Below are 27,294 nucleotides of genomic sequence, written 5' to 3' on the forward strand. Positions count from 1 at the left end.
AAAACAGGGGTGAAATCCAGCAGGTTCTGACAGGTTCTGGAGAACTGGTAGCGGAAATTTTGAGTAGTTTGGAGAATCAGCAAATACCACCTCTGGCTGGTCCCAGAATGGAGTGGGAATGTAGATTTTGCAATGTCCTTCCCCCAGGAATAGGGAGGGAATGGGGATTTTGCAGTATCCTTCCTCTGCCATGCCCACCAAGCCACACCATGCCCACCAAGCCACGGCCACAGACAGGTAGTAAAAAAATTTGAATTTCACCACTGGGGGAAAATATGGGGAAAAGAAGATCAAAAGGAGACTTGTCAGTTTTCAGGTATCTAGAAGGATCCCATAGAGAAGATTGTCAGTGTTCCATTAGAAACTAAGATTAGAAATTAATAGATACAAGCTGTAGGTACTTAGATTTTGCTCAAAAATAAGGAACAACTTTCTGATTACAATAGCTGTACAGTACTGGAAGAGTCTACCTAAAACGGTGGCTTCTTCACCCCTGAAAGTTTTTAAGACGAGGCTGGACATCCTCCTCTTAAGTATGCTTTCATTTGTTTTCATGCACATTGCAGATAATTGAACTACATGATCCTTGTCATCTCTTCCAGTTCCACAAGGCTATGATTTTATAACACGGTATGTATAAAATGCCAGTGGAGTGTTACCATGTTTTCCTCCAATTACTGGCCATGATGGTGATATACCTACAAATATTTCAACCACAATCATATTTCCTGCTTGTGGCTTTTGGAGCAGGTATAAAAATGTCTAGACTTGTTCAAATATATAGCGTTCAGTCTCCTTGCTGTGGTTCTATGGAATGTGTAAGGCTCAAGGGACATACTCAGCTGTGAACCAAATATATTCAAAGAATAAAAAAAGGCATCACATTGCTACCATAAAATAAATATAAATATGTACATGACAATTCTGTATCCATTTATTGGGATGGATGATTTATTAAACTTAATGGGACTCCTTTTGGAGTAAATATCGGTAGATTGGAATGTACTACTAAATAAGTACCATAATACACGCTAGGACTAAAATAGAATTGTCACAATTAACATTATATTTAATGTTTCATGAAGCAAATAAAATACATATATTCGGCCTTTTAAAATATTGGATAATTCAAAGGGACATGGTTTGCACACACATACCTTATTATGAAGATAACTAGGTCACAATCTTTCCCAATCTGGACCCCCCACAGATGTATTGGAATTATAATGTACTTGGAATTCTGGGAGTCACAACACATCTGAAGGACACCTTCAGGCAAACTAGATTAGATTATTAACTGAATATATCAAAGTGAAGTTTTTGCCTCCTATAGTCAAATACTGTATAGTTAAAAACACAGCTTCATAATTTACCTTCTTTGCTATACCCTATTTTAATCTGATAAGGTGAAAGAATCCCTGAGGATTTTACTCTGCTAGTTGTTGCTGACTATAGGGGGCTCATCTCCATTTCAAGGTCATTGAGCCAGCACTGTCCGAAGACATTTTCATGATCACGTAGCCAGCATGACATGATGGAGCACTGTTACTTTCCCATCAAACTGGTACATATTTCTTTACTTGAATTTGCATGCTTTCGAACTGCTAGTGGGCAGGAGCCAGGATGAGGATGGGAGCTCAGCCCATCACAAGGAGCTCAGGTCTCAAACCTGGGCTGCCAACTTTCCAGCTGACAAGCCCAACATCTTAACCACTGAGCCACTGCTCTGTCTTAATCCGATAAAACAACTGTAAAATTTCTCTTCTCCCCAATTCTCCCAAAACTCAACCTTCTACCTTCAACTGTATGTAGCTAAATTAAAAAACTTCCCTCAAGTATGAAATATCATTATGATTTGGAAACCAATCAAGGTAAGAGGTTACCATTCATTTAACTTATAGATAAATAGTACTAAGAAGGTGTGTGTGCATTCCTGAATAGAACGCCTGCATCAATAATAGTTCTTAAAATGCATATATTATTTTTGGCTGCTAGCATGTCTTTCCTATTTTATCAGAGAGGGTGAGATGTTTACATTTCTCCTTTTAAGAAACCATCAAGTTCCTTTACAAGAACACAAAACCACTTAAAACTGAAGACCATTGACACTGAAAATACTCATTCTTTCCAAAGAAAGGCTTACAATATTTCCAGGGGGAATCCCATGATACAATTCCTCAAATCAATTTCTAGAAAGTAAGTTTGGTGTAGCAAAGAATCAAAGGCTTTGTGACACCTTAAAATCTAAGGCATAAAATGAAAACTACTACAGCAAATGTAATAGTGTAAGTCTTTAAGTTGCTCCAAGACCAACTGCTGTTTTTGCTCAAAGTATAGTGAATGGAAATAGGAGGGGGAAAAAATCAAAGCAATACAGTGGGCTATTGGCGATTTCTGTGGATAACTCTAAAAGTATATTAAATAAATCTATGCAAAGTGTTTAGCTATAAGAGTTTTTGGAACTTAAGGAATATTGCTGCTGAACATCAATTGTTTGAAAATAATAGTCAGAAGATTTACTACCTGCAGAATTCTGATATAAATCTGGTTGAACGTGGTGTGAAGCAAGATCCTAAGATTAAATAATACTTGGTCTGATGTAGCTCACTATTTTTATGTTCTTATTAATAAATGTTTTCATCTGCCCATGGTACAAGAAGAACTTTTGGACATTATGAGGGAAAAGTCATGTTCTTTTTTAATATACTGTATATAGCCAGCCAAAATAAAATGTAGTGATAGAAGATACTCTCTTCTGAAGTATCTATGGCATCACTAATCATATTGAAGAAATATGTTTAACTGGGCATTAAGGGCCTCTTTTCCCATGCAGTCCTCAGTTCCCAATGTAGCTCTATGCAGCCCAGATTGTTCTCTCCTGCAGTCCCTTGGACCCTGACTCTCTAAAACATGGATCCTAATATTCAGTTCCTACTCTAAGAAGAAAATTCTTATCTCTAACCAGCAGCTGATAAAAATAATGGGCATGTCCAGATAAAGAGCCTCTCCATCTCTCAAGCCTTCAAATTCCAGCAGCACCGATTTAATAAAAGCTGAATGAATTATCTGGTTCCTCCCATCTCTTCCTGTGCATGGCAGAAAAGCTGACCATAGTTAATTAGCAATACACAGCAAGAAATAGAAGATAATATTTTTAGTTCGGGATTGAACTGTGAGGTCCTTGATGCTCTCTGAACTTGATTGTTTTCTTGCAGACTTTTTCATTACCAAACGAAGTAACATCATCAGTACTAATAGAGAGCAAGGTTTGCTCTCATTTTATATACTGGTGGCTTGCCCTGTCAGTGGTGGTGAGTGTATTCTTGGTGGTTCCTTAATTGGGGAAGAATGTGTGTTTCATTGGAGTGGCCTAGAAAGAAAAAGACTGGTCAACTTTAGTGCAAGTTTGAAGTTTGCCACCCACAGAAGTAACAAGAGCACATCAAAATTGTATATAATTGCAGATCAGTTGTCATAATGTTGCCTTATTGCCTGAGGATTCATTTCACATCAAAATTACAACTATACTTTTATTTAATTTTACTTCAAGACTTTTACTTAAACCAATCATGTACTTAACACAACCAGCTTCAGTTTTAGTTAATGGGACTTTCTAAAACTAACAGAGAGGTGGGTACACAATCTTACTCTCTTCTGCCCAATATATTAACCTTTTATTGACCAATTGTCCCTTCCCCATTATGCAGATTAAAAATAGTTTTCTTTGATATCAAAGGGGGCCAGGAAAGAAAATATTATGTGCATGTGAATGAATGGTATGTGTATCTGTCAGTGAAAGAAGACTTTATGTAGCAATAACAATAGCACTTAGACTTATATATTGCTTTAGTACTCTCCGAGTGGTTTACAGAGTCAGCCTATTACCCCCAACAATCTGGGTCTTCATTTTACTGACCTTGGAAGAATGGAAGGTTGAGTCAACCTTGAGCCGGCTAGGATCAAATTTCTAGCAGTGATCAGAGTTAGCCTGCAATACTGCATTCTAACCATTGTGCCATCAAGGCTCAGAAAATAATGTAGAAGAAAAAATGTTGGGGCTGACTGCTCAGCTCATTGTGAAATGTCTGTCTATTTTGATCTGTGTCACAGCTGGGACATAATCTCCAATAAACTTGCTAAGAATCTAATTGTCAGAATGGCCATCTCATGTCTTCTTCTTCTTGTGCCATATCCATCATCGGAAATTGGCGAACATGTTGCCAAACCTCATGTCTGTACTTCGCAATCGTTTAGTGCCACTCTGCCATGGACCCTGGGTGGGAGGGTGGAAGGGAAGTGAAAGCTTGGGGAAAAGTGAACCTGATGAAACTGATGGAAAGAAGCATGCCTCTCAGAGACAAGTCTTCGAAGTAGGTTATACGCAGCTTTAAGACAGCCTACACTCAGAGTGACTGTTTCACAAACATCTCTTTTAAAATTAATTGCATGATGGTGGGACCAGCAATGGGAAGTGTCTAAGAGGGAAAAATTATACCTATAGATTTGGTGCACCAACTTCAGTTCTGGCTTTGCTTTATTGTATTCTGCTTGACCTTCCATAAAACATACCTTCTTCACCAAATGAAGTCAAAGATTGTTCTTACTTAAAGGTTCCAGCTGATGAAGGCCTGACCCTAATCAGTATTCAGGCCAAAGTAAGGTTCTCTACTCCTACATTAAATGTGCATGTTTATTATCTCAACAGATTTTAAAATGCCTGCTCTAAAACAATTACATACATATTGTTGTTATTCTTGAATTTACACCAAAGTACAAAAACTTAGCATTATATATCCCTGAAAACATTAGATTCAGAAATGCTTGGGATAAACTTTTAAATTCTAAGTTAAAACATAGAATTTAATAGAAACTAGAAAAAGCATGTGTAACTTTTAGGGAACAGCAAAGCATAGAGGAGATGAAGTTAAAACCCAGATTCTTGCTTGCCCTGGGATATAAAGCAAATATTTAGAGACGTGAATATGAAAATTATTTCATGCATTCTGGAAAGGAAAACATAAGAACTGTGCATACTTACTTCAGAAAAAGTACCACTAGTCTCAGTGGGACAAAAATAAAAAAACAGTGGAAAAAGTTCTTTCAAATTCTATAAATTAGATTATAAAACTAAAGAAACAGAGATACCTTTCTTCTTAATGCATGCAAGAAGATTATCTGTTTTTCTGTCTGTCTGTGATTCATCCATCTATCCATCTGCTGTATCTATCACTCAACATAACATTTACTAATGTACAAACTTAGAAACATATGAATCAGTTTCTAGAAATTTTACTTATTTTATTTTTTAAAAAGCACAGAAACCAAGAGAGAAAATCTAGCAAATATATTTATATATATTTAAAATATATTGTCATTTGTTTGGAACCTTTTCTCTACCTTGTTTATTGTTGTGCATAATTTTTTAATAATAAAATTAGATGGTGGGTAGCAAATGGTAGTTGAAAAAAGGCCAGTAAGAGATAAGGAAAATAAAATGGCATATTTAGCAGAGATAGAACAAATCTGAAGACAGAAAAGGGACAGAAGAAAGAGAATTTTGAATATTTTGCTTAAGCTTTTTACAGATTAAGCCTTATTATTGAATCTGGGAGGAAAAGATTGCTGATTATTATCTAGATCTCTGAACAGCAATACATTTATTTTAAAATAAGGATGAATTGCTTTGCTAAATGTTCCACTTGCTTATTATTTATGCAACACCGTCACCTATTCCTATGTCAGAGTGCCATACAAACTACAATTAAGCAGCAAAATGCGGCACTACACTCCTTTCATTTAACAATGCAACCAAAAGAACCTATACAGATCATTTGTACATGGATATTATTTCCAGTGAAATAAAATTGAAATACATAGTTGACATGCCCAGAGCAATTTATTTATTCGTATGCTTAATCCTATTTATAGAAGCCTCTTGTCAACAAGTACAAGCCCAGGGCTTCCTGAAATGAAATGATTCCATATATGTTAATAGTGACACATCTCTTCACTCAAGTCCTATTACAAATTGACCAAGCCCTACAGTGTTAGGAGATTTTTCTGAATTTTCACAGAAGAAACTCATTCATTGACTATGTTTATACAATCTCTCCCTACATGACCAGACTTTATTCATAGTCAATGTATGAGTATGACAGTGAAAGCTATGTTGGTTTAGGTGACATCTGTGTCAGTGGAATTTTTTGAGGGGGAGGGGTTTCCTCAGTGGAACTCACAGGGCTTGATTAGGAACTACAGAATGGGGTTATTTAAAAAATCTTCACTAAAGTTACATATCTTTCCATATTAAGAATCACTATGCTTTGGACAATACTGGAGAGAACATCAATTGAATCTATGACTTTAGTGTTCTTCTATGAGTCTTTGTAGGACAAATGTAATGGATGGATGGATTTCTCAAGTTTATAAACTGTTTCATTATCAAAGACACTGAGAAAGTAAACTTTTGGAATTACCAACAATATTAGCCATTCACATAGCTAAGGAGATCCACATACATTATTGTCATTTCGACAGTTGCGTCCCTTTCTAGATCGGGACTTGTTAAATACGGTCACTCATGCCCTTGTCACTTCCCGCCTGGACTACTGCAATGCTCTCTACATGGGGCTCCCCTTGAGGAGCACCCGGAGGCTCCAGCTGGTCAGGAATGCGGCCGCGCGGGTGGTTATGGGAGTGACGTGGCACTCCCATCTGACCCCCCTCCTGCGCGAGCTGCACTGGCTCCCGGTGGTCTTCCGGGTTGCGCTTCAAGGTTTTGGTTACCACCTTTAGAGCGCTCCATGGCCTAGGACCGGGGTATTTACGAGACTGCCTTCTGCCACCAGTAGCCTCTCATCGACCAGTACGCTCCCATAGAGAGGAGCTTCTTAGGGTGCCGTCGGTCAAACAGTGTCAAGTGGCGGCCCCCAGGGGGAGAGCCTTCTCTGTGGGGGCACCCGCCATCTGGAACGAGCTCCCCCCGAAGATACGGAGGATCCCGGATCTGCGGGCTTTCTGCCGTGCCCTCAAAACATTCCTATTCCAGCAGGCCGGCCTGGCCTAACCTCTCTTTTAAACTGTTTTTAAATTTTTTAAATTTTAAATTTGTTTTATAAATTTGGGGTGTTTTAAATTTTGTTTTCTGGGCCAAATTCTTTAATTGTATTTTAATGGTTTTTTAACATTTGTATTATATGTATTTTATTTGGCTGTTCACCGCCCTGAGTCCTTCGGAAGTAGGGCGGTATACAAATTCAAATAATAATAATAATAATAATAATAATAATAATAATAATAATAATAATAATAATAATAATAATAATAATAATTTGGCTATGGCTCTTGTACGTTATCCTGGTTCTGCTTTTAACTTTCTTCAACTTTTTGACTGGCATAATACAGTGTTTGAGACATAGTTTTGACATGGGCAGTGGCCACTTGATAGCTGAACCTATAATAGTTTACATACTTCCATTATATAGTCATTTAATTACACTTTGTAATGGAAACATGATAATATGACTTCATATTTAAAAAAAAGATTTGTATGCTCTTTTATGATAGAACATGCACTATTTTATACATTTTGTAAATAATTGCTACTATTTTATATTTATATTATAAACAATAATTTAGAGCTTCAATAAACACTTCCATGAATAAGAAAAATTAAATATTTAAATAAAATTTATAAAATTTAGGCAGAATTATATAATTATTTTCTAGCTTTTAAAATATGGAAATTGTTCAAAATATGTAATCGTTCTTTGTGTGTGTTCAGCACAAAATATTACTATTATTAATATTACCTCTTCTGTCACATAAATTCACACAGTAATATTTTTTGCTTTGAACAGATGAATGAAGTTTACCTAATGTGCTTTATTTTTCATCCTTTTTCAATTTAATTTCTCCTATTGTTTGTCCTGGTCTTGCAGTCCCATCATGTGTAAAATTAGATTCTCTGCTCCTTGAAAAAAAAAAAAGCACCTTTTTTGTGCTCAAAAAACTTCAAATGATTTTGAATTATGCAGGAAAATTATTAACATAAATGTTATATACTACAGGAAATGAAGAAAAGGTATTTCAATATATTACAATAAATGAATCCTTGAGGAAAAAATACTCTCAACAGAATTGAAACTAGTAAAATAAATATTTGCCAGTAAAGACTAAAAGTGATTGTAGCAACTGAGTATCCCTTTCAGTTCAAAATATTGAATTTCTATAGAAAATGCCAGGAGTAAATTCAAAATGTCATAAGCATATTTTTAAATAGTTACTTGCCTTTTCTGTCTAATAGCATTTAGTTTCATAGTCACTATATTATTGTGGAATGATGTTATGGACTTTAAACTAAAAAAATAAGTATTGACATGTGTTCATATTTTTTCTAATATTTATTGAAAACATTTGTATACCATTTATTAAAATATATCTCATAGTATAAATGTTAGTCTTAAAGCTATGCAATACTGGTTCCTATCCAAAAAACACCCCATAGCATGTGTGCATAATTGGACATGCTTAGCCAAGCTTTCCAAAAGCTTGTCTTAAAGGTTGGAATAAGCATGTAGTGCATTTTTTTTTAATTTGATTTATATGCCGCCCTTCTCCGGAGACTCAGGACGGCTTACAATGCGTTAAGCAATAGCCTTCATACTTTTGTATATTTATACAAAGTCAGATTATTGCCCCCACAAACTGGGTCCTCATTTTACCTACCTTAGAAAGGATGGAAGGCTGAGTCAACCTTGAGCCTGGTGAGATTCGAACTTACAGTAATTGCAGACAGCTGGTGTTAATCACAATGCTCTTAGTCTGCTGAGCCACCAGGCCCTTGGATGGTGATAAGAGAAAACAAGCAATAAAAATTGTGGGAACAGAAAGGTTTTTGAGCAGTTATAGGTCCAAACTACCATAGGAGAGAGACTGGCAGAGCTAGGGGAAGGAGTTAAAAATGGTATCAGTTTGGAATCATTACATAGACACAAAAGAACAAAGTCCGCCATCCCTCCCTGAACACTACTAACACTTACCTAGTTCTGTCCAAGTGCTAACAATAGACCGAGAAAATTCCTGTGCATAGGCTTAAGGAATAGGAGCAATAGCACTAGGCCTATATACCATTCCACAGTGCTTTACAGTACTCTTTGAGTTCTTTACAACATCAGCATATTGCGCTCCCATGTAACACCTCTCCTGCGCAAGCTGCACTGGCTCCCGGTGGTCCTCCGGGTGCAATTCAAGGTGTTGGTGACCACCTTTAGAGGGCTCCATGGCTTAGGACCTGGATAACGACGAGACCGCCTTCTGTCACCAAGAGCCTCCCTCCGGCCAGTACGCTCCCACAGAGAGGGGCTCCTTGGGGTGCCGTCAGTCAAACAATGGCGGCCCCCAGGGGGAGAGCTTTCTCTATGGGAGCACCTGCCCTCTGGAACAAGCTCCCTCCGGAGATACGGACGATTCCAGATTTACGTACTTTCCGCCGGGCCCTCAAGACTTTTTTATTTCAACAAACCGGGCTGGCCTAACTTCTCCAATTGTTTAATTTTAATTTTAATTTTAAATTGGGTATTTTAATTGTTGGGCCAAATTGTTTAATATATTTTAAATCGCTTTTAAATTTCTGTATTTTATGTTTTTTACCTTTGGCTGTTCACCGCCCTGAGTCCTTCGGGAGAAGGGTGGTATATAAATTTAAATATAAATAAATAAATAAATAAATATTGCCCTCAACAATTTGGGTCCTCATTTTATTGACCTCAAGAGGATAGAAGGCTGAGTCAACCTTGAGCCAGTCAGGATCGAACTCCTGGCAGTGGGCAGAGTTAGCCTGCAATATTGCATTTTAACCATTTTGCCACCATGGCTCCTGTAAATAAATCAGTTAATTAGCATTTACATATATGGACCTGGTTTTTCCTACCTGATAACTATAGAGTTATTTTCAAATATATTGACCTAGATGGGCAAAAGAGATATAAGAATTTAATTAGATTATAGACCAGGATCATATAATCAATATGGACCCCTAAGGATAAATAGCACTATGCATTATTGTTGTTGTTGTTTTTATTTGTAGTATAATTAGTTAAATAAGTATTCATTACATTATTTTCATATTATAAATGTTTGAGGTTGATGAACAATCTGAAACTTTATGAAAGGGTCAATCAGCTGAGAAATTTGGGGAATTTTGTTTTAGAAAATGGCTTACGGAAAAGGGAATAAGTTCTTATGATAATGCAATTGTTATAAAAAATATATTTACTTATAGTAATGCATAATGTCCCTCTCCATTTCTTTCACGGCAACTTGCTATTTTAACACTGCAGTTAATTTTAAGATGATTATTAAAATTTATTAAACATAATATAATTTCATAACAAATCTACTTTATACTTCCTTACTCTCCATTTTCATCTCAACCAATACTTGCGACCAATTCACAAACATATATATCAAAGTTTCCCCAACTGAATGTCTGATGGAGATATTAAGTCTCAAATCTCCAGTGAGCATTTGACAGTCTAAAACACTCAGATTCCAGCCTGGAATAATCTGAAAACAGGATATTTGCATATCTGTTATAAGAAAGTAAAAGAATAGAAAGTTCATTCCAAAATGATTGCTACTTCCTGAAAATTGAGAAGCTGCAATGTTGAAACTCAGAAAGTTTGACAGGGAAAACTTGCTAACATTAGCTTTGAATTGGGATCTGGAGAATATATCACATTGCTAATGACAGAATCCAAGAGAGCTTAAATTCTCTCTTCCCCTCCCCCCATCTCTCCCTTTCTCCCTCTCTGTCTCTCTCTCACTCACTCACTCACTCACTCACTCACACACACACACACACCACATATGATTAGAACCCCAGGAAGAAAAGCATGAGCTCAAACCACTAATAGAGGCCAATGTGCCAATAGAAATCAAGCTGCAGGGTGGAAAGTTGTGGTTTGAGGCTATGCTACTTCTTTAAACTTCGATTTGAGGAGTGTTCACTTCCATAATAGCCTGGAAAATTTGTTTATTTTTATACAATGCGGACTTTGAGTTTTTCCTCACTAACAAACTTTAGTATAACCCAAGCTTTACTATGGCAATAGAAAGAACCTTTGGCACAATGACACACTGTCCTAAGCCTTTTCACCATGTTATTTGTTTTGCAGAGAACAGGTGTTTTGCAGTAAAGAGCAGTAAGATAATGCTATGTAAATCATGGATTCAGGATTAGACAAGGCCAGATGCTAGTAGATAACAGAGAACATTGGGTTGCTAGTACATTTTGAAGAAGATGTGGTTAATTAATGATGAACCTATCTGAATCTATGCTACTAAAAAAACCTGATACACTTGCAGAGCTGTTGAAATTCTTTCAAGTATTCCCTCCCACCCGCCTCCAGTTGTAAAATTTCTCACTCACACAGTCCAAGATGCATTTATGTTTCATAAAATCTGAAGGGAGATAATTAGACTTTCACTCAAACTGAGGGACTCTAGGTATATCTCAAATAGATGAGGGACCTCCAGGTCACTTTGTAATCTGAAAATAAATACACGTAGAGCCCAATACAAATTGATTACTTAAAACAATCTATATTAATGTGAGGTCTTCCCAGATGTGTAGATATAAATCTGAGAATTAATAGCACACCTGGTGGCATCAGGTTCGAAAATCTGTCAAGAAGTCTGCCAAGATCTGAATGTCCCCATTTTGCTGTTTAGAAGTGTTGTAAAGACCTGGTCCTTCATCCAGACCTTTAGAGAGACAGATCCCCTTGCTTCATTGTATTTATGTATTGTATGTATTGTATGTTTTTATATTTGTTATGTTACTTTGTATTGATTTTATTTGTTGTCAGATGCTCAGAGTTGCTGAGAGTCAGCTTGCATTTAATAAATTATTGTGGTTGGTTGCACAGAGCTAGAGTTTTAGACTGGATTTGGCATTTGTGTCCTATTGAGTCCTTCACAAGGACTTGTGATAGGCAGATGTTGTTGTTTAATAATATTAAAGATTATTATTACTCTCTAGTGCCATTGTTATGATTCTAGAATAGCAGAGGGATCCAGAAGTAAATTTTTCAAAGGATGAAAGTTTAATGTAGGAATGAGCAACCAAAATAAAACCTCTAAGCAGTTCTTAAAACCTGTTTATACAGATGTTACAGAGGAAATATAAATGTATATATTTTGTCCAAAAGAATTAACTTTTCTGCAGAGCAAAGAAGTGAAAACCTGAAACCACATTAACATTAAATGCTGAGGTCATACTGTAGTTCCACTGTCTTTTCCTACGAATGTCAATGTTTAACTATCTTTCCCAGTTTTTTACCTCCCCAGTGAGTCATGGAACCAAAACTTTTTTTAAAAAAACTAAAAGGATGATTTAAGGCAGCAGGAACCAGTGGTCTGGCAAAAGCAGTAGGAGAGGCCTATTCTAAGCAGAAAATTATCTATGGAAAAATTGAAAAGGGGAGGGGAAGAAAAAAATGACAAAGAAAAAAAACAGAATTATCAGGACTCTAAAGGCATTTTCTTTGTTTTAAACAAACATTTTCTAACGCAATATTTGTTCACTGTTTGTCATATATACTCTTTTTGCATTTACTTTCTGGGTGTTCGTGCAGAATAAAATATAAAATCTGAAAGAAATTCCATAGAATTAGTGAAAAGAAAGAGAACTCAGGTGATTTAGAGATAGTCTTCAACTTCTGACCCCAACTGATTTCCATTGTTGACTGCTTAGAGAGGGCTGCAAAGCACTGTGAAGTGGTATTTAAGTCTAAATGCTATTGCTAAGTTAAGCAAGGCAGTTGTGAACTGAGCTTTGCCCCATTTTACTACCTTTTTGCCACAATTGTTAAGTGAATCACCAGTTAAGTAAATCCAGCTTCCCGCATTGACTTTGCTTGGCAAAAGCCGGCTGGGAAGGTAGCAAATGGTGATCACATGACCCCAGGACAGGGCAATTGTCATAAATACATGCCAGTTGCTAAGTGGCTGAATTTTTATCATGTGACCCAGAGGTGGGTTTCAGCAGGTTCTGACCAGTTCTGGAGAACCGGTAGCAGAAATTTTGAGTAGTTCAGAGAACTGGTAGTAAAAATTCTGACTGGCCCCACCCCCATCTATTCTCTGCCTCCTGAGTCCCAGCTGATTGGAGGAAATGGGGATTTTGCAGTAACCTTCCCCTGGAGTGGGGTGGAAATGGAGATTTTACAGTATCCTTCCCCTGCCACGCCCACCAAGCAATGCCATGGCCACCAAGCCACATCCACAGAACTGTTAGTAACAAATTTTGAAACCCACCATTGATGTGACCATGGGGATGATGTAGCAGTTGTATGTGTGAAAAACGGTCAGATGTCACTTTTTCAGTGCTGTTATAATTTTAGACAGTCACTAATGAAATGGTTTTAAGTCGAGGGCTGTCTATAGCAGGTTGGAAGAATAAATGCTGTAATGAAAAAAGGACATTAAATTGAAAGACTATAAAACCTATAATAATAATAAAAGAGCTGTGGTGGCACAGTGGTTAGAATGCAGTACTGCAGGCTAATTCTGCTGACTGCCGGCTGCTTGCAATTTGGCAGTTCGAATCTCTGCCTTCATTTGTGAATATAAAAACCCTACACTGTGATGAAAACTGGTCATAAGTCACTTTTTTCAGCATTGTCATAACTTTGCACAGTTACTAAACAAATAGTTATATGACAAGGACCATCTATACTATCAAAACCAGTCCTATCAAGTAATTAGATACTTTCTTGATATCTAGTAAATATCAAGGTTATACTATTACAAACTCAAAAGGTTGTAAGACAATGAAAAATTGTATGGCAAATTGCAAAAGCTGATAAATTAGACAACTACTAAGGATAAAAGGTAACAGTAAAGGTTCCCCTCGCACATACGTGCTAGTTGTTCCTGACTCTAGGGGGCGGTGCTCACTCCTTTTTTTTTTTTTAATTTGATTTATATGCCGCCCTTCTCCGAAGACTCAGGGCGGCTTACAATGTGCTCAGCAATAGCCTTCATCCTTTTCAAAGCCAAAGAGCCAGCGCTGTCTGATGACAATTCCATGATCATGTGGCCAGCATGACTAAGCACCAAAGGCACACGGAACGCTGTTACCTTCCCACCAGGTGATCCCTATTTTTCTACTTGCATTTTTACATGCTTTTGAACTGCTAGGTTGGCAGAAGCTGGGGCAAGTAACGGGAGCTCACTCCGTTATGCGACACTAGGAATTTGAACCACCGAACTGCCGATCAACCTGAGCTTGTCGATCAACTGCTGATTGACAAACTCAGCATCTTGGTCACTGAGCCACCGCATCCACTTACAAAGGATATGGTCCCACTAATAGTTTATTGGAATACTAAACTTGGAGAAGTAGAGGAATCTCGAAGTACAAAACAGATTTGGATTGGGTAAATGAAATACTGCTAGAGATTGTTCAGTAGAATTTTGTGAAGAAAATTGTTGATTCTTAACACTTGCTTTAAGCAACATAAATGCATATATTGAATAACATCAGGTGGACAATTTCCAATCAAATTGATAACATAATAGGAGAAAGAATATAAAAAAGTTAAATCCAGTTAGTTAAGATGCTTCTATGTATAGGTTGTGGAACAATCTGTGAATTAATTGATAATGAAATATGTATTAAATTTGGAAAATTACATAAAGTAAGAAAATAAGGTTGTTTTAAGAAGATTATGAAAGATTATGAAAGGATAGAAATATTTCTAGAGAATCCATTCATAAAATGACTCTACTAGAAAGAGAAGCATGAAACACATTGGCATCTGGAGGGAAGGGCAAGGGAATCAAATGACAATGTGTGCATGACAATGCCATTACACAAAATCATAATTTACAGAACTGCATCAGACATCGGAACACAAAACTATAATGCCAGCATTTGATTGGCATTGGATACATATTCAATGCCAGCATTTGGATATAATTAGTTACATGTCATCATTTTGGTATCAATGCAGTTTGCTGCGAACAATATTATTTGAGAAGACATACTGTAAAAGCAAATATATGGCATTGCTTTTGAACTGTTTCAAACTGCAGAACAAGCAGTTAAAGGACTCACAGCACAATGCCAACAAATATGGAATGAGACTATAACACCTAGAGTTTGGAAAAGAAAGGTATAAGCTGCTTTATAAAAAGAACAAGATGAAAGAGAATGTACAAATTAACTAATTATGTACCATAAATTAGCATTGACTCTTTTTTAAAAATAGATTAATTTTTTTCAACATTTAAAACACAAAACACAAATTTTCACCCATTACAGCATTTCCATATGGATCAATATCATCCATAACATTCATATTTACATAAATTCTATTTCTATGGTTCTACTCACATATAATCATATCATCAATATTATATATTCTTATATATTATATTATATATAAATATATAATATATTATATTATATATTTAATAATTTAATATATATATATATATATAATATTATACTTTGTACATCTTATGCATTAATTTTACTCCTATTCTCAAGCTAGGTATACCATCTACTCCAAACTTGGTAGTACTCAGATTCTTCTCTCTCTTTCAATTCCATAGACAGCCTATCCATTTCTGCACACTCATATATTTTTCTTATTATGATTGCTTCTGAAGGGATATTAGTCTGTTTCCAATTCTGCGCAAAGGTGATTCTTGTTGCTGTTAATATGTGTAATATTATGTATTGAAATTTTTTACCCATTTTCCCATCTAAAATTCCCAAAACAAATAGTTCCGGTTTCAATTCTATCTTTTGTTCACTTATTTCTTCCAACCATTTCCTTATCTTATGCTAATACTTCCTGACTTTGGGACAGGTCCATCACATGTGGTAAAAAGTTCCCTGTTTATAACCACATCTCCAGCATTCGGGTGAACAGTTTGGAAACATTTTGGCCAATCTGGCTGATGGTAAATGCCAATGGTAGAACATTTTATAGAGATTTTCCTAAGTTAGCATTAACTCTTAATAACTGCATAGATAGATTTTCACCAGGATTTGTCCCTAACTTGTTTTTTTAGGTCTTCCAATGTGCAACCATGGCCACCATCATGCTACTTCTTTTTCCTTCTGCCTTTCCCACTATTACAGCTTTCTTCAGAGAACTAGGTCTTCACATAAAGTGTCCCAAGTAGGATATAGTAATTTGAGCAAGGTCATTTTTGCCTTGAGTGAGATAATCCATTGGTTATTTTTCTTGGCTGTGCACAGTATTCTCAGGAGTCTTCAAAACCAGAGTTTGAAGGTTACTATAGATTATATTATTTCACTCTATTAATTAAAAGTAAAGAAGATTTTAAAAAACTCATCAAGAAACTAAAACTAGAATTTGAAAACTAGAATCTGAAAATATTACAAATTTAACAAGACAAAAATAATATAAACCAGCATGTTTGATATTGAAAATTGATGGTAAAGAAGTGTAAGTGGTATTTATATTAATTTCTTTGGGATCAAGCATAGACAACAACGAACAATATAGGAGGCAATATCAAGCTTACATAAAATATTAAATGTTAAGGCAGTGTCTATGACAATAGATATTAGAATAGTTAAAGCAATGGTTTCCTAATCATGATGTATAGATGTAAAAACTGGCCGTTGAGAATCAGTATAAGAAAGTGCACTTCTGGATTATGGATTTGAAGATAAGTATTAGGATTATATGGATTACAAAAAGAACCAATCAGTCCTGAGAAAGATAAAGGCTGACTGCTCCTTTGTAACAATGTTTAGGTAACAAAAATCATGTTTTGAATGTATTATATGAGTGGATGAACTATGAAAAATGCTTGGTAAGAATGAGAGAGAAGAAAAAAAAAGAACAGATTGATGGATCTGAATGTAGAATGCCTTTAGAAAAGTTATAGCTTGGCCCTGAAGAGCCCAATTGGCCCATACAGAAGCTGGAACCGATGAGATAGCATCAAACTTTCCCCCTTTGTGGACACTTGAAAAATGCCCCTAGGTACCTAAAGTTAACTGGTTTCATTAGATTACACTATAATTGCCATTTAACAGTTGTTAAATGGCAATTATATGTAATGAGCTGGAGAAGCTTCTTGGATGAGAAGCCAAGCATCTTCAAAGAAAAAACAGAAAGTTCAGTTGCCTCTTAAAACAACTATGACCTTGGTGACTGAGAATCTCTACAGACATTGCCATTTAACAGGTTTCCTTTATGGAAAAGAATTACTTTGCTTCTAATAATTTACATCTAAATATCAATCTTGCATGTATGGCATTTTCATTCCCTTAATGTTACCGAGAGGATGCCAGCATTTTCTGCATACAAGAAAAGAGCATGTACCATCCAGGTGATGGTTGAACTGGATCAAGACAGATATTTAATGAGTTAATGTAAAAATGTCAAGGGTGTTAAATGCATCCCTATTTTATGTAGGAATTGCTTCTGACAGATGTTTGTTCCTAAGGTTTGGAGCTACCTCTTAAGTACTTTTATAGAGCTGGAGAATAAGTCAAGTTTTCACATTATTTCAAGAATAATTTAAGTGCCCTTCTCAGATTTCTTAGTGCTTGACTAGTGATTCTACAGTGATGTTTCCAGTCAAATTCCTCTGATTACTTGGTCAAGCAAGGCAGAAATGACTATAGTAAAACACAACATTCTTCAGAAGTTGTTGGACTGGCACTGAGATGTCCACCTTTATTCAACAAATATAAATGGTTCTCCATCTACCATTGGAACTCTGGCCAATGAGCAAAGAAAATAAAAGCATCATACCAAAATATGGTGTGTTTTTTTTTAAAAAAATCAAGGTACTACAACAAAAACGACATCCCACACTATCTTGCTGGGATCCATTAATAGCTTGGCCCAAATACTTGGAGGAAAAGCTAGGTCTTCACAGTCTTTCATAAGGACGGCAATCTGAATCTACAAGAAGCGGATGTTCCATCAAACAGGTGGATGACAAGGAAGGCACATTTTGTGGGCCTCACTGCTTCATAAAGAGGACCTGAAGCCAGATGAAGTCCACCCAGAGCCATGGAAGCTTGCTAAGTGTTTTTTTTTTCCCCAGTTGCTTTCTTTTACACCAACTTGGCACCAATGTTGTGAGGAATGTTGAGGAAAATGGAGGAGAGAGGGGGAGAGAGAAAGCGTGCTGTGCAAATTGCTTTGAGCTCCTGAAGGAAAGATGGGATGTAAGTTCAACAAACAAACCAATTGGTGCTGCCAAAATATCCATCTCGTTTCTCTCCCAAGACTTCATTTATTTCCCACTCCTTGGCTTGGGATTCACAAATGAAGCCTGAACAACCTAGACAAGGACTCATTGGTGCCATTCAAAGGCAGGAAATGGCTGCCTAGGAGCACTCTTTTTCCGTCAGGAGAGGAAGCAATATTCCTAACCCTCCAGGGAGAGATAAAACATGTTCTTAGAGATTCTCAAGTGACATGCAGCTTCGGTATGCAATCCAAGGTCCTTCTGAGCATTTCTGGCGGAGCTCCATCCCTCTACGCCATCGTCTTAGTAGAAGTGCCGATGACGAGGTCCTCTAAGCTTTCACCAAATATGGCGGGGGTTGGAAATTCCTTCAGTCGAAGCCGGAAATCACTTTGGCCGGCGCTTTGCCCTCCGCTCCGCATCCCACTCCCCGCTTCTCAGTCTTGGGTCCTGGGAGCCAGGCGGGAGAGGAGGGAAGCGAAGCAGACTCGCTCTTCTCCCTCTCTTCCCCACACAGCCGGCAGCAACCGCACAACCCGGGCAGCTGAAGGGGCGGCTTTGCAGCGAGCTCCTGCTCCAAGCAGCCCCTTCCCCAGCCAATATCTGGGGGAGCTGAAACAGCGTTTTCCCTTGGGGAGGGTATTCGTTCTGGAACAAGAGGAGTTGTGAAAAAAAAGGGGGGGGAAAGCAACCCAAACAGTTATTTTATCCCCGCTCTCCCCCCCCTTTTTTTTGGCAACCTCGAGGACCAGATGGTTTCCTCATGTTGCCTTCATCAGGGCAGAAATAGATGGAGAGTGGAGAATTTCCTCCCGAAGATGGACCCTTATCCATCAGCCTCACGTCTGTTCTTTGGCAGAGGGAAGGAGACGTGTGTGCGGGAGGTGGGAGGGAAAGCTGGACAGAGAGATGCCTAGAACCAGGTTGAAAATATGCTTTATGTCTGAGACCAAACCTAGTCTGTTTGTGGAAACATCACTGGATTCGAGTCAGTCTGGGGCTTCCAGCCTCCACCTATACAAGACACTGGCTCTATTATACTGCTCCTACCTCCCTGGCTGCAGACGCACCCAACCCCTTTCCCCAAAGAGAGAGAGAAAAAAAGAAAATCTGATCATTTCTAAAATTCAAGAAAACTGCCCCTTCCTTCCTTCCTTCCTTCCTTCCTTCCTTCCTTCCTTCCTTCCTTCCTTCCTTCCTTCCTTCCTTCCTTCCTTCCCTTTCTCACACTATCTAACAGATGCATACAGTTCTGTATATCTCTCTATACCTCTTCAAATTAAGACTCTGGAGCAACTTACCCCAAAACATGTTCACATCCCGGTGGCAGGTCTCCTTCCATGCACTACAACCTCCTTAAACTCTGGCAAGAGCAGGCGGCTTGGGTTTTCCTCTTCCAAAGCAGCAGTAGGGCTGGCAAGGGGTGAGTTTCCCTCCCCTCCATGGCCACCCCCCTGTGACTGAGTAGCACATGTAAGACACCAACAAGGCAGCCAGGTCGATCCCATTGCTTCCCCCTCACATCACCTCCCTGTTCCCCCTCCTGTTAATCACTTGCTTTTTTTTTTCAAAGTGGCAGGCTTTCTGCATATTGCTCTTGTCTGTTTTAATTGTTGAAAATAAACATAATACCTCTATTGAAAATAAATTAGCTACAAACTCAAATGAGATTCCTGTGTTTCACATAAAAGGAGCAAGCCCCCCCCCCTCAGCAAACCACTATTATTATTTCCAATGCTGTTCCTCCTAAACCATAATAGGCAGACCGCTGAAGAAGGGGGTGGGTGGAAGGTGGAAATACACCCCATCAGGAATTCCAAAGAATTTCCTGCCCTGGGAACAAAAGTGAAGTCTATATTTAACAGTATCTGAAGCTGTCAGGAATGCTTTGTGGTTGGATAACAGAGTAGAAAAATGTGCAAAATGCAGGCTACTGCTCTACCAAATATGGAAATATTGTTACGTCTAGTGTCTGAATCACCATCTGGAAATACTTACAGCCATGAAGTCAAATGGTAATAACAAAAGCTAGGAACAACCGGCTCCCCCAGCTTCAAACAAGATAAGAATTGTTAACAAAGAGCATTAATTATAACTAAATATTAAGTATTAAGAGGAGAAATAGTCTGAAGATCTATTGTTGCTTTACATTACTGACAGGCCTAAAAAAACTGTTTCAGGCCCTCAACAAAATGTAGGATTCTGAAGAATTTTAAATAGTGGAGCTTTGGAGTCTCATGCATTTTGAAGATAATGCAAATGTTAAAACTCCAAAGATACAATATCAAGCTTTTTTTTCCAAAGTAGATATAGTTAAACAATTTATAATTTTAAAGCCATTGCTGTGATAACTAATGTGTAAATTGGAACATGCAATTTAAGTGTTTATTATATTTACTTAGGGTTGGAATAAAGGTCACTGCGAGTTCAACTGTTCTATTTGCACAGCTTTGAAGCTTTCACATTTGCTTTTATTGAAACCTCTTATTCCTCCCCACCTTCAGCCTGTATCCCAACCTGCAAACACATCAAGAATTAAGTGTCTTTTTAAAACCTTTATTTCCACAATGAAAGTGGAAAGCTAATTCAAAACATTTTCATCCAAGTATGAATGCAAAAATGAAAGCCAGTTTAGAACCTAGAATCATAGAACTGGAAGGGACTTCAGAGGTCTTCTAGTCCACCCTCCTGCTCAAGGCAGGACGCCTTATAACATCCCAATCAAAAAGGCTGGTGTAGCGTGAGGATGCTGGTTTAGAAAGTTCTAGACTTAGAAAGACCATGAGTTCTAGTTCCACCTTATGAAAACCGATTGAGTGACTTTGGGCCAGGCATTCTCTTTCAACCCAACCCACTTCATGTGGTTGTTGCAGGGAACAAGAGGAGGTAGGAGGAAGCATTAAGTTTGTTCACTGCCTCCACTTACTGATAAAGTAACAAAGGCAGGTTAAAAAATCTAATAAATAATGGAAGACACTCAGATTTGTTAAAAGCACATCAGAACGTTTGCTTGCTAACTCGTGTTCCTTGCGATGACCTGGAATAGCGGGAACAAATCTTTCAGGAGCAGAAGGGCCGGATTGTAACTACAACCCCCAAATGTAAAGGCAGAGAAACAAATATTTCCCTCCAAATGCTTAAGAAAACGGGGACGACCAGCGTAGTTTCTCCTCACAACCCCATTCATAAACCTTAAACCACGCCACCAGGGTTTTTTGGGGGGGATACACCCTTTCGTTCCAGCCCTGGATCACACCCAAACGTCGAAAAAAATTGCATGGCTGTTCTACCCCCGTACCCTTCCCATCTCCCGTTCCCCGTTCCACCCCCCCACCCCCCACACATACACCCCGCCGGCCCTTCTTCCCTCCAAGCTTCCCTGGCGTTGAAGCTAATTTAGCCAACCCGTCCACGGGACAATCGGCTAAAAGACACCGGCTTCCCAGGCCACAAGTGGAGGAAATACAACGCGAGGGGGAGAAAAAAAAAACCCAAAAACCAAAGCGGTGTTGTGAATGATGGTTTAATAGGTTGAGGGGAGGGGGGGGGGAAAGGAAAGAAAGCCCTTGCTGTAAGCTCTCCCTCCCGCCCTCCACCTCCCCAAAGCATAAAGCCCTTAGACAGGGAGGAGCTTGGATGCAAACCGCGCCAAGGAAACATTCCTGAGATGCTTTAGAATTCCTGATGCTTTAGAATTCTGGCTCGACGTCAGCGGGGCTGCAGCACGCGGCGGCAGCGTTACGGTATATAAGGCAGCTCCCACTCCGCCTCTGCTCAGACAGGCAAAGGGCTCTCTGAGAAACGTCAGGCGGAAGAGCAAAAGGGGAAGGAAAAAACAAAAAAACAACACAAAACCCAACAGCCGAAAAGAGACCCGGTGCCTTCTCTCTCTCTCTCTCTCTCGCTTTCTCGAGAAAAGGAGCTAGAGCCGGTCGCCAAGGCGTTTAGCATTCCTCCAGGACTCGACCCGTCTTCAGAACAAACCTCCAAGTCCTGTTGTTTTGCTCGGGTTTCTTCCCTCTCTCCCTTGTTTTCCCCCTCTCCGCCTCCTTCCTTCGGTTTGAGCTAAGAAAAAAGGACCGTATATCCGCAGCGTCTGGAAACGATTGAAGATGAACTCGCAGAGAAGAACCAGCTGTTTGATCCTGGCTTTTGCCGTCTTTCAATTAGTAAATAGGGTAGGTGTGGATTTTGATTTCAAATTGGTGCAGGGTTTTTTTTATTTTCGGTGAGAAATGTGCCCCTCTCTCTTTTAAATAAAGTTGCATGCAAGGGGGAAAAAAAAACACAGCATGTGTGAATGTGTGTTAGAACAGGGGACTCGCATTCCTATTCGGGTTTAAGAAATAACTCCAAAGTAAACCTATTCAATAACTTCCAGATGAAGAAAATGCTTGAATGGCTGTAACTGAGTGAACTTCCTGAATGTTTTGCTTATTTAGGGGCAGGAAAACTGATGGCTTTAACTATCTTGTTTACAGTAGTGATTGTATCTCATAGCTACGGTTCATTTGTTTCTCCTCCGCAGGTGATTTCTTCTTCCTGCCCAGACACTTGTGAATGTCCTCTGGAGGTCCCCAGATGCGCTCCAGGAGTGGGTCTGGTTTTGGATGGTTGTAAATGCTGTAAAGTCTGCGCTAAACAGCTCAATGAGGACTGTAGCAAGACGCAGCCTTGTGATCACACCAAAGGACTGGAATGCAACTTTGGCGCCAGTTCCACAGCTCTGAAAGGGATCTGCAGAGGTAAGAAGCTGGCAGCTTGGCTCTTTTAATATCTCATTCATGCAGATACATACATTCTCATTGTAAAGTTTAGCAATTTTCAGTCCATGTATGGTTATGCTTTGTTGTTGGTAGATTGGCAGAAGGGCATATTACTTCAGCAGTCTGGAATGCAATTCACTATGTCTGGACTGCAGTAACAGCACATAAGGAAAAGTGATTCCTGACTAACTTATTGTTCTAGCCTAGAGCTCTGGGGGATTGTAGGGCTCTTTACCCATAAACTGGATTTAATAGAGCAGGAGGTGGGGGGGGAAACCACTCTGCTAGAGGAGACTTGAAGCCCGACTTACGGTTTCTCTTTTTTTAAAACCTTTACAGCACAGTCAGAAGGAAGACCCTGTGAATACAACTCCAAAATTTATCAGAATGGAGAAAGTTTTCAGCCCAATTGCAAACACCAGTGTACATGCATTGATGGAGCTGTTGGCTGCATCCCGCTCTGCTCGCAAGAACTCTCCCTTCCAAATTTGGGCTGTCCTAACCCAAGACTAGTAAAAGTCCCTGGTCAGTGTTGTGAGGAATGGGTCTGTGATGACTCCAAAGATAACCTGGAACAGCTGGAAGGATTTTTTGGCAAAGGTTTTGATGTGGATGCTTCTGAAGGAGAATTGACCAGAAACAATGAATTAATATCCATGATAAAAAGAAAGCTGAGAATCTTACCAGGTGAGTTATAAATATTGGCTACACATTTTCCTCTGCTACCAAGTGGTGATGGTGGTGGGGTTATCTATTGATATCTACAGGCTTTTGCTATGCATGCTAAGTCCTAAGTATGAGAAACTTACATTTTTTTCTTCCTTCTGTCTTAGTCTTTGAAACCGACATTCGCAGCCATTCATTTGAGAATCCAAAATGCATAGTCCAAACAACTTCATGGTCTCAGTGTTCAAAGACCTGTGGAACTGGAGTCTCTACGCGAGTCACCAATGATAATCCTGGATGTAGGCTAGTTAAAGAGACCAGGATATGTGAAGTGAGGCCATGTGGCCAGCCTAGTTACGACTCCTTGAAGGTAAATGGGTCTTCCTTAGCTTTACCCTGTTCTTGTGTCATTTCTAAGTGGGTGTGGTGGGTGTCTTTTAGTCAAGAGTTTTGGCTAACCACACAATCTCTTTTCTTCCAGAAGGGAAAGAAATGCACCAAGACCAAAAAATCTCAAATTCCAGTCAAGTTCACTTATGCAGGATGCTCAAGTGTAAAAAAGTACCGCCCGAAGTACTGTGGCTCATGTGTGGATGGCCGATGCTGCACTCCTCAACAAACCAGGACTATCAAGGTCCAGTTCCACTGTGATGATGGAGAGACCTTCACCAAGAATGTCATGATGATCCAGTCTTGCAGATGCAGCTACAATTGTCCCCATGGAAATGAGGCGTATCCCAATTACCAGCTATTCAATGACATCCACAAATTTAAGGACTAAGTGGTGATGTGTACAGGCTTGAGAAGGAGGATTGTAATTAATATCTGACTTTATTTTTGAAGTACCAGTGTGGAAAAAAATGAACTCTTATTGAAGTGATGCCTTTACCCAGTGAAGGGCAACATAGAACAACAAGGAAGGACTGTGTGACTGGTTACTCTTACAAAAGTTTGAGCATACTTAAAGCTTCATAGTACTGGAGCAAATTTACTGCTTCAATTTTGGAGCACTTGTGATTACTGATTTCTGTTTCTATCTGTTTATGCAAAGTTTTGTCTGTTTGGGCAGTGAAAACCTTCAGTTTCTACTGTTCAGCATAGCATCATATTTTTGTTGTTTGAAAGTCATGTTGGAAGTTAACACTCCTTTCCAAGGTGGGCATTTTTGGAGTGCCCATCTATGGCAGCTATAAGCATCAGCTACATATTTCATATTAGCAAACAGAAATTGGATGTTTTTAAAGCTGAATATTTTATTTATCAAAATGTAGCTTTGTTTTTGGAGGGAGAAAAAAAACCTTAATACTGGAATAAGTTGTACATAATTTAATTTTATATTCAATGAATTAAAGTTTATTTATAGAATTAATCATTTAATAAAGAAATATTTACCTAATTTCAGTCAATATGATTCAAACTGATGGGAAGGGGGGTAAGCAGGATCGTAACTCCATCTACTGTGTAGCGCTTTTAACATATAAATGAGTCTTGCTTTCAAATAAACATGCCCACGATAAATATAAAAGTTCTGCCATCTTACCAGAGTCCTGGAGCTAATTATTCTTTCAGGAATGAAGTGGAAGAGTTAGGAATATTTCATAATAAGAAACTCTCTTTACCTGTAATCTTTAAGCACTCTGTTTCCCAGATCAGTTCTTGATCTCTAATCAAGGATGTGCCTTCTTAACAACCAAGATGATCAACCACTGCTTTTTGGTAGAGACCCTTTAATTTAAAACATGTTCTACTCATGATTCAGTGAAGTAGACAGCAGCAGCTAAGCAGGACAGTGCTTTGTATGATTTCTACGGTTACTTCCTGCAAGTGAATGGGCTCTTTGTGTGCTTTTCTACAGTCTGCAGGAGGTGGTTTCACTAAATTCAAATTTAAATGAGGGTGAAGCAATTACTGGTCTTACTAAAAGTAAACACGTTATTAAAGAAAAGAATGCCAGGAATTCATCTCACTTTTTGCTGCAGGCTAAGAGCTAACCTCTCCTTTTGCCTTTGATTTCCCCTTTACCTGCAAAAATATAAACCTTTGATCAGGCAAATAAGAGATGGGCACAGAAGGAAATATTACTTTTAGACATTTTTGTCCCATTTATGCCATGCAATGTTCTTTTCTCATTAATTTCCATAATAATTGAGCAGCAAATCTCATTAATATTTAACCTCCAGTTGCAAGGATTAGGACTGATGGATTTGGAATTCTTCTACATTATCTAATGGGGTTTAACGGCCTGGTGATTAAGCCACACACAATCTAGAAACTACCCTGTCTAAACTGGAACACATTAGTTAGTTGCCTCATTTACTCTAATTCTGATATAGATGTATTATCAAGTGTTTTCTTTTGCAAAAAGCCCTGTGTGGCCAGTAATGCAGAGAGCATTGGCACCAGTCAGCTTGAGGGAGGTTGGAAATAAATCAGTGAAAATATAAACAGTTTAATACTTAGAAAGAAATTCTGGGAGGTACCTCTCTTCCAATAACCCAGTGCAGATCAGGTATGGTGATGGTAGATTGCTGGTAGCTCAATAGAAGAAACCACATGAGACTGGAATGGAATACAGAATATCTAACATGGCTAACTGAGTTGCATGCAGAATGGAACTTCACCCTACAATATTGTCCTCAGGTTCTATCCATTAATATTGTTACACAGATAAAAGTTGATTCCCAAGGCCCTTGTGGGATAGCAGCCATGTTTAAGATATGGACCCACCAAATACCTATTATTCCATTGTTAACCCAGAGAGGAAAGGTGGGAGTATAAGGCCTTAAAAGTGGTAAACTTAAATGGCTCAAAATCCATGGGAACAAATCTATTATGGTTAACAATTGTGTTAGTTAAGGGGAATCCTCCCTGATTACTGGCAGTGTAGCTTTGAATAATTAGATGTTAAGGCAATCAAGAACATTGCTTGACATCTACTTTATGGCTTTTTGAGGTGTTTGACTGGCCTCTGTTGGTAGCCAGAGTATAAACGGAGTGAAAAATTATGCTAAACCTGGTTTACTAAATGACGGGGTAGTCATATCACTAAGCCAAAAAGCAACAAAATACACACATGTGAAAAGTTGCAGAGGGCTTCATTGGGCATTTGAAATATAGAAAGTATTGGTCAGCTTTTTCTAACTTCTAATTTCATGTTGATGCTGCCTATTCACTGCCTCCTCTCAAAAAGAGCAAATAGGAGCAAATATAATAATTGCTTGCCCTGTCCTTTCTCCAGGGCAGTGGATTACTCATTCTAGACAAGGATACAAGCTATGAAAGGAGGAATAGCAGGAATTAGGAGGATGTATTTACATTCAGGGAGTGGGCTCACTGACAACATCTTGTTCAAGGATCCCACAAATCGAAAATACTCACTGAAAGCATGCCTTTTTAAAAAAAATAATTAATGCACCTCCCACAATTCTTACTGGAAAGCAAGTAATTCCTTCCAACTTAAAAAAAATATAATACATTTCCATCAAATTGTGCAGCATACACTTTTTAAAAAACTATTCCAGTGTGATAAAGAAACCTGGACTTAATAACAATGGACATTGTTCAACCCTCTTTCTTCAGGCTCTGCTTGGCTCAATTGCTCTTT

The 27,294-nt window shown here is 38.4% G+C and overlaps 1 protein-coding gene and 1 long non-coding RNA gene across 2 annotated transcripts in view; one reads left to right on the forward strand and one right to left on the reverse strand.

The window, feature by feature from the left end:
• The window catches only part of LOC148114642 (uncharacterized), an 81,775-nt gene extending 62,112 nt beyond the window's left edge, over nucleotides 1-19,663 (reverse strand). Inside the window, exon 1 of the long non-coding RNA XR_015733141.1 lies at nucleotides 19,560-19,663. This is a non-coding gene — a long non-coding RNA (uncharacterized LOC148114642). The remainder of the gene's footprint in view (nucleotides 1-19,559) is intronic.
• A 2,202-nt stretch (nucleotides 19,664-21,865) lies between these two features.
• CCN1 (cellular communication network factor 1) lies at nucleotides 21,866-25,086 on the forward strand. Its single transcript, XM_034437129.3, has 5 exons — nucleotides 21,866-22,436; nucleotides 22,787-23,003; nucleotides 23,364-23,711; nucleotides 23,858-24,060; nucleotides 24,172-25,086. Exons 1-5 carry the CDS (start codon nucleotides 22,371-22,373, stop codon nucleotides 24,469-24,471), a joined length of 1,134 nt encoding a protein of 377 aa, XP_034293020.1. The 5' UTR covers nucleotides 21,866-22,370; the 3' UTR covers nucleotides 24,472-25,086.
• Nucleotides 25,087-27,294: the final 2,208 nt, after the last annotated feature.

The sequence above is a fragment of the Pantherophis guttatus genome, chromosome 3 (genome assembly GCF_059756535.1).
Source record: "Pantherophis guttatus breed Tessera chromosome 3, ASM5975653v1, whole genome shotgun sequence".
Classification (NCBI taxonomy): Eukaryota; Metazoa; Chordata; class Lepidosauria; order Squamata; family Colubridae; genus Pantherophis; species Pantherophis guttatus.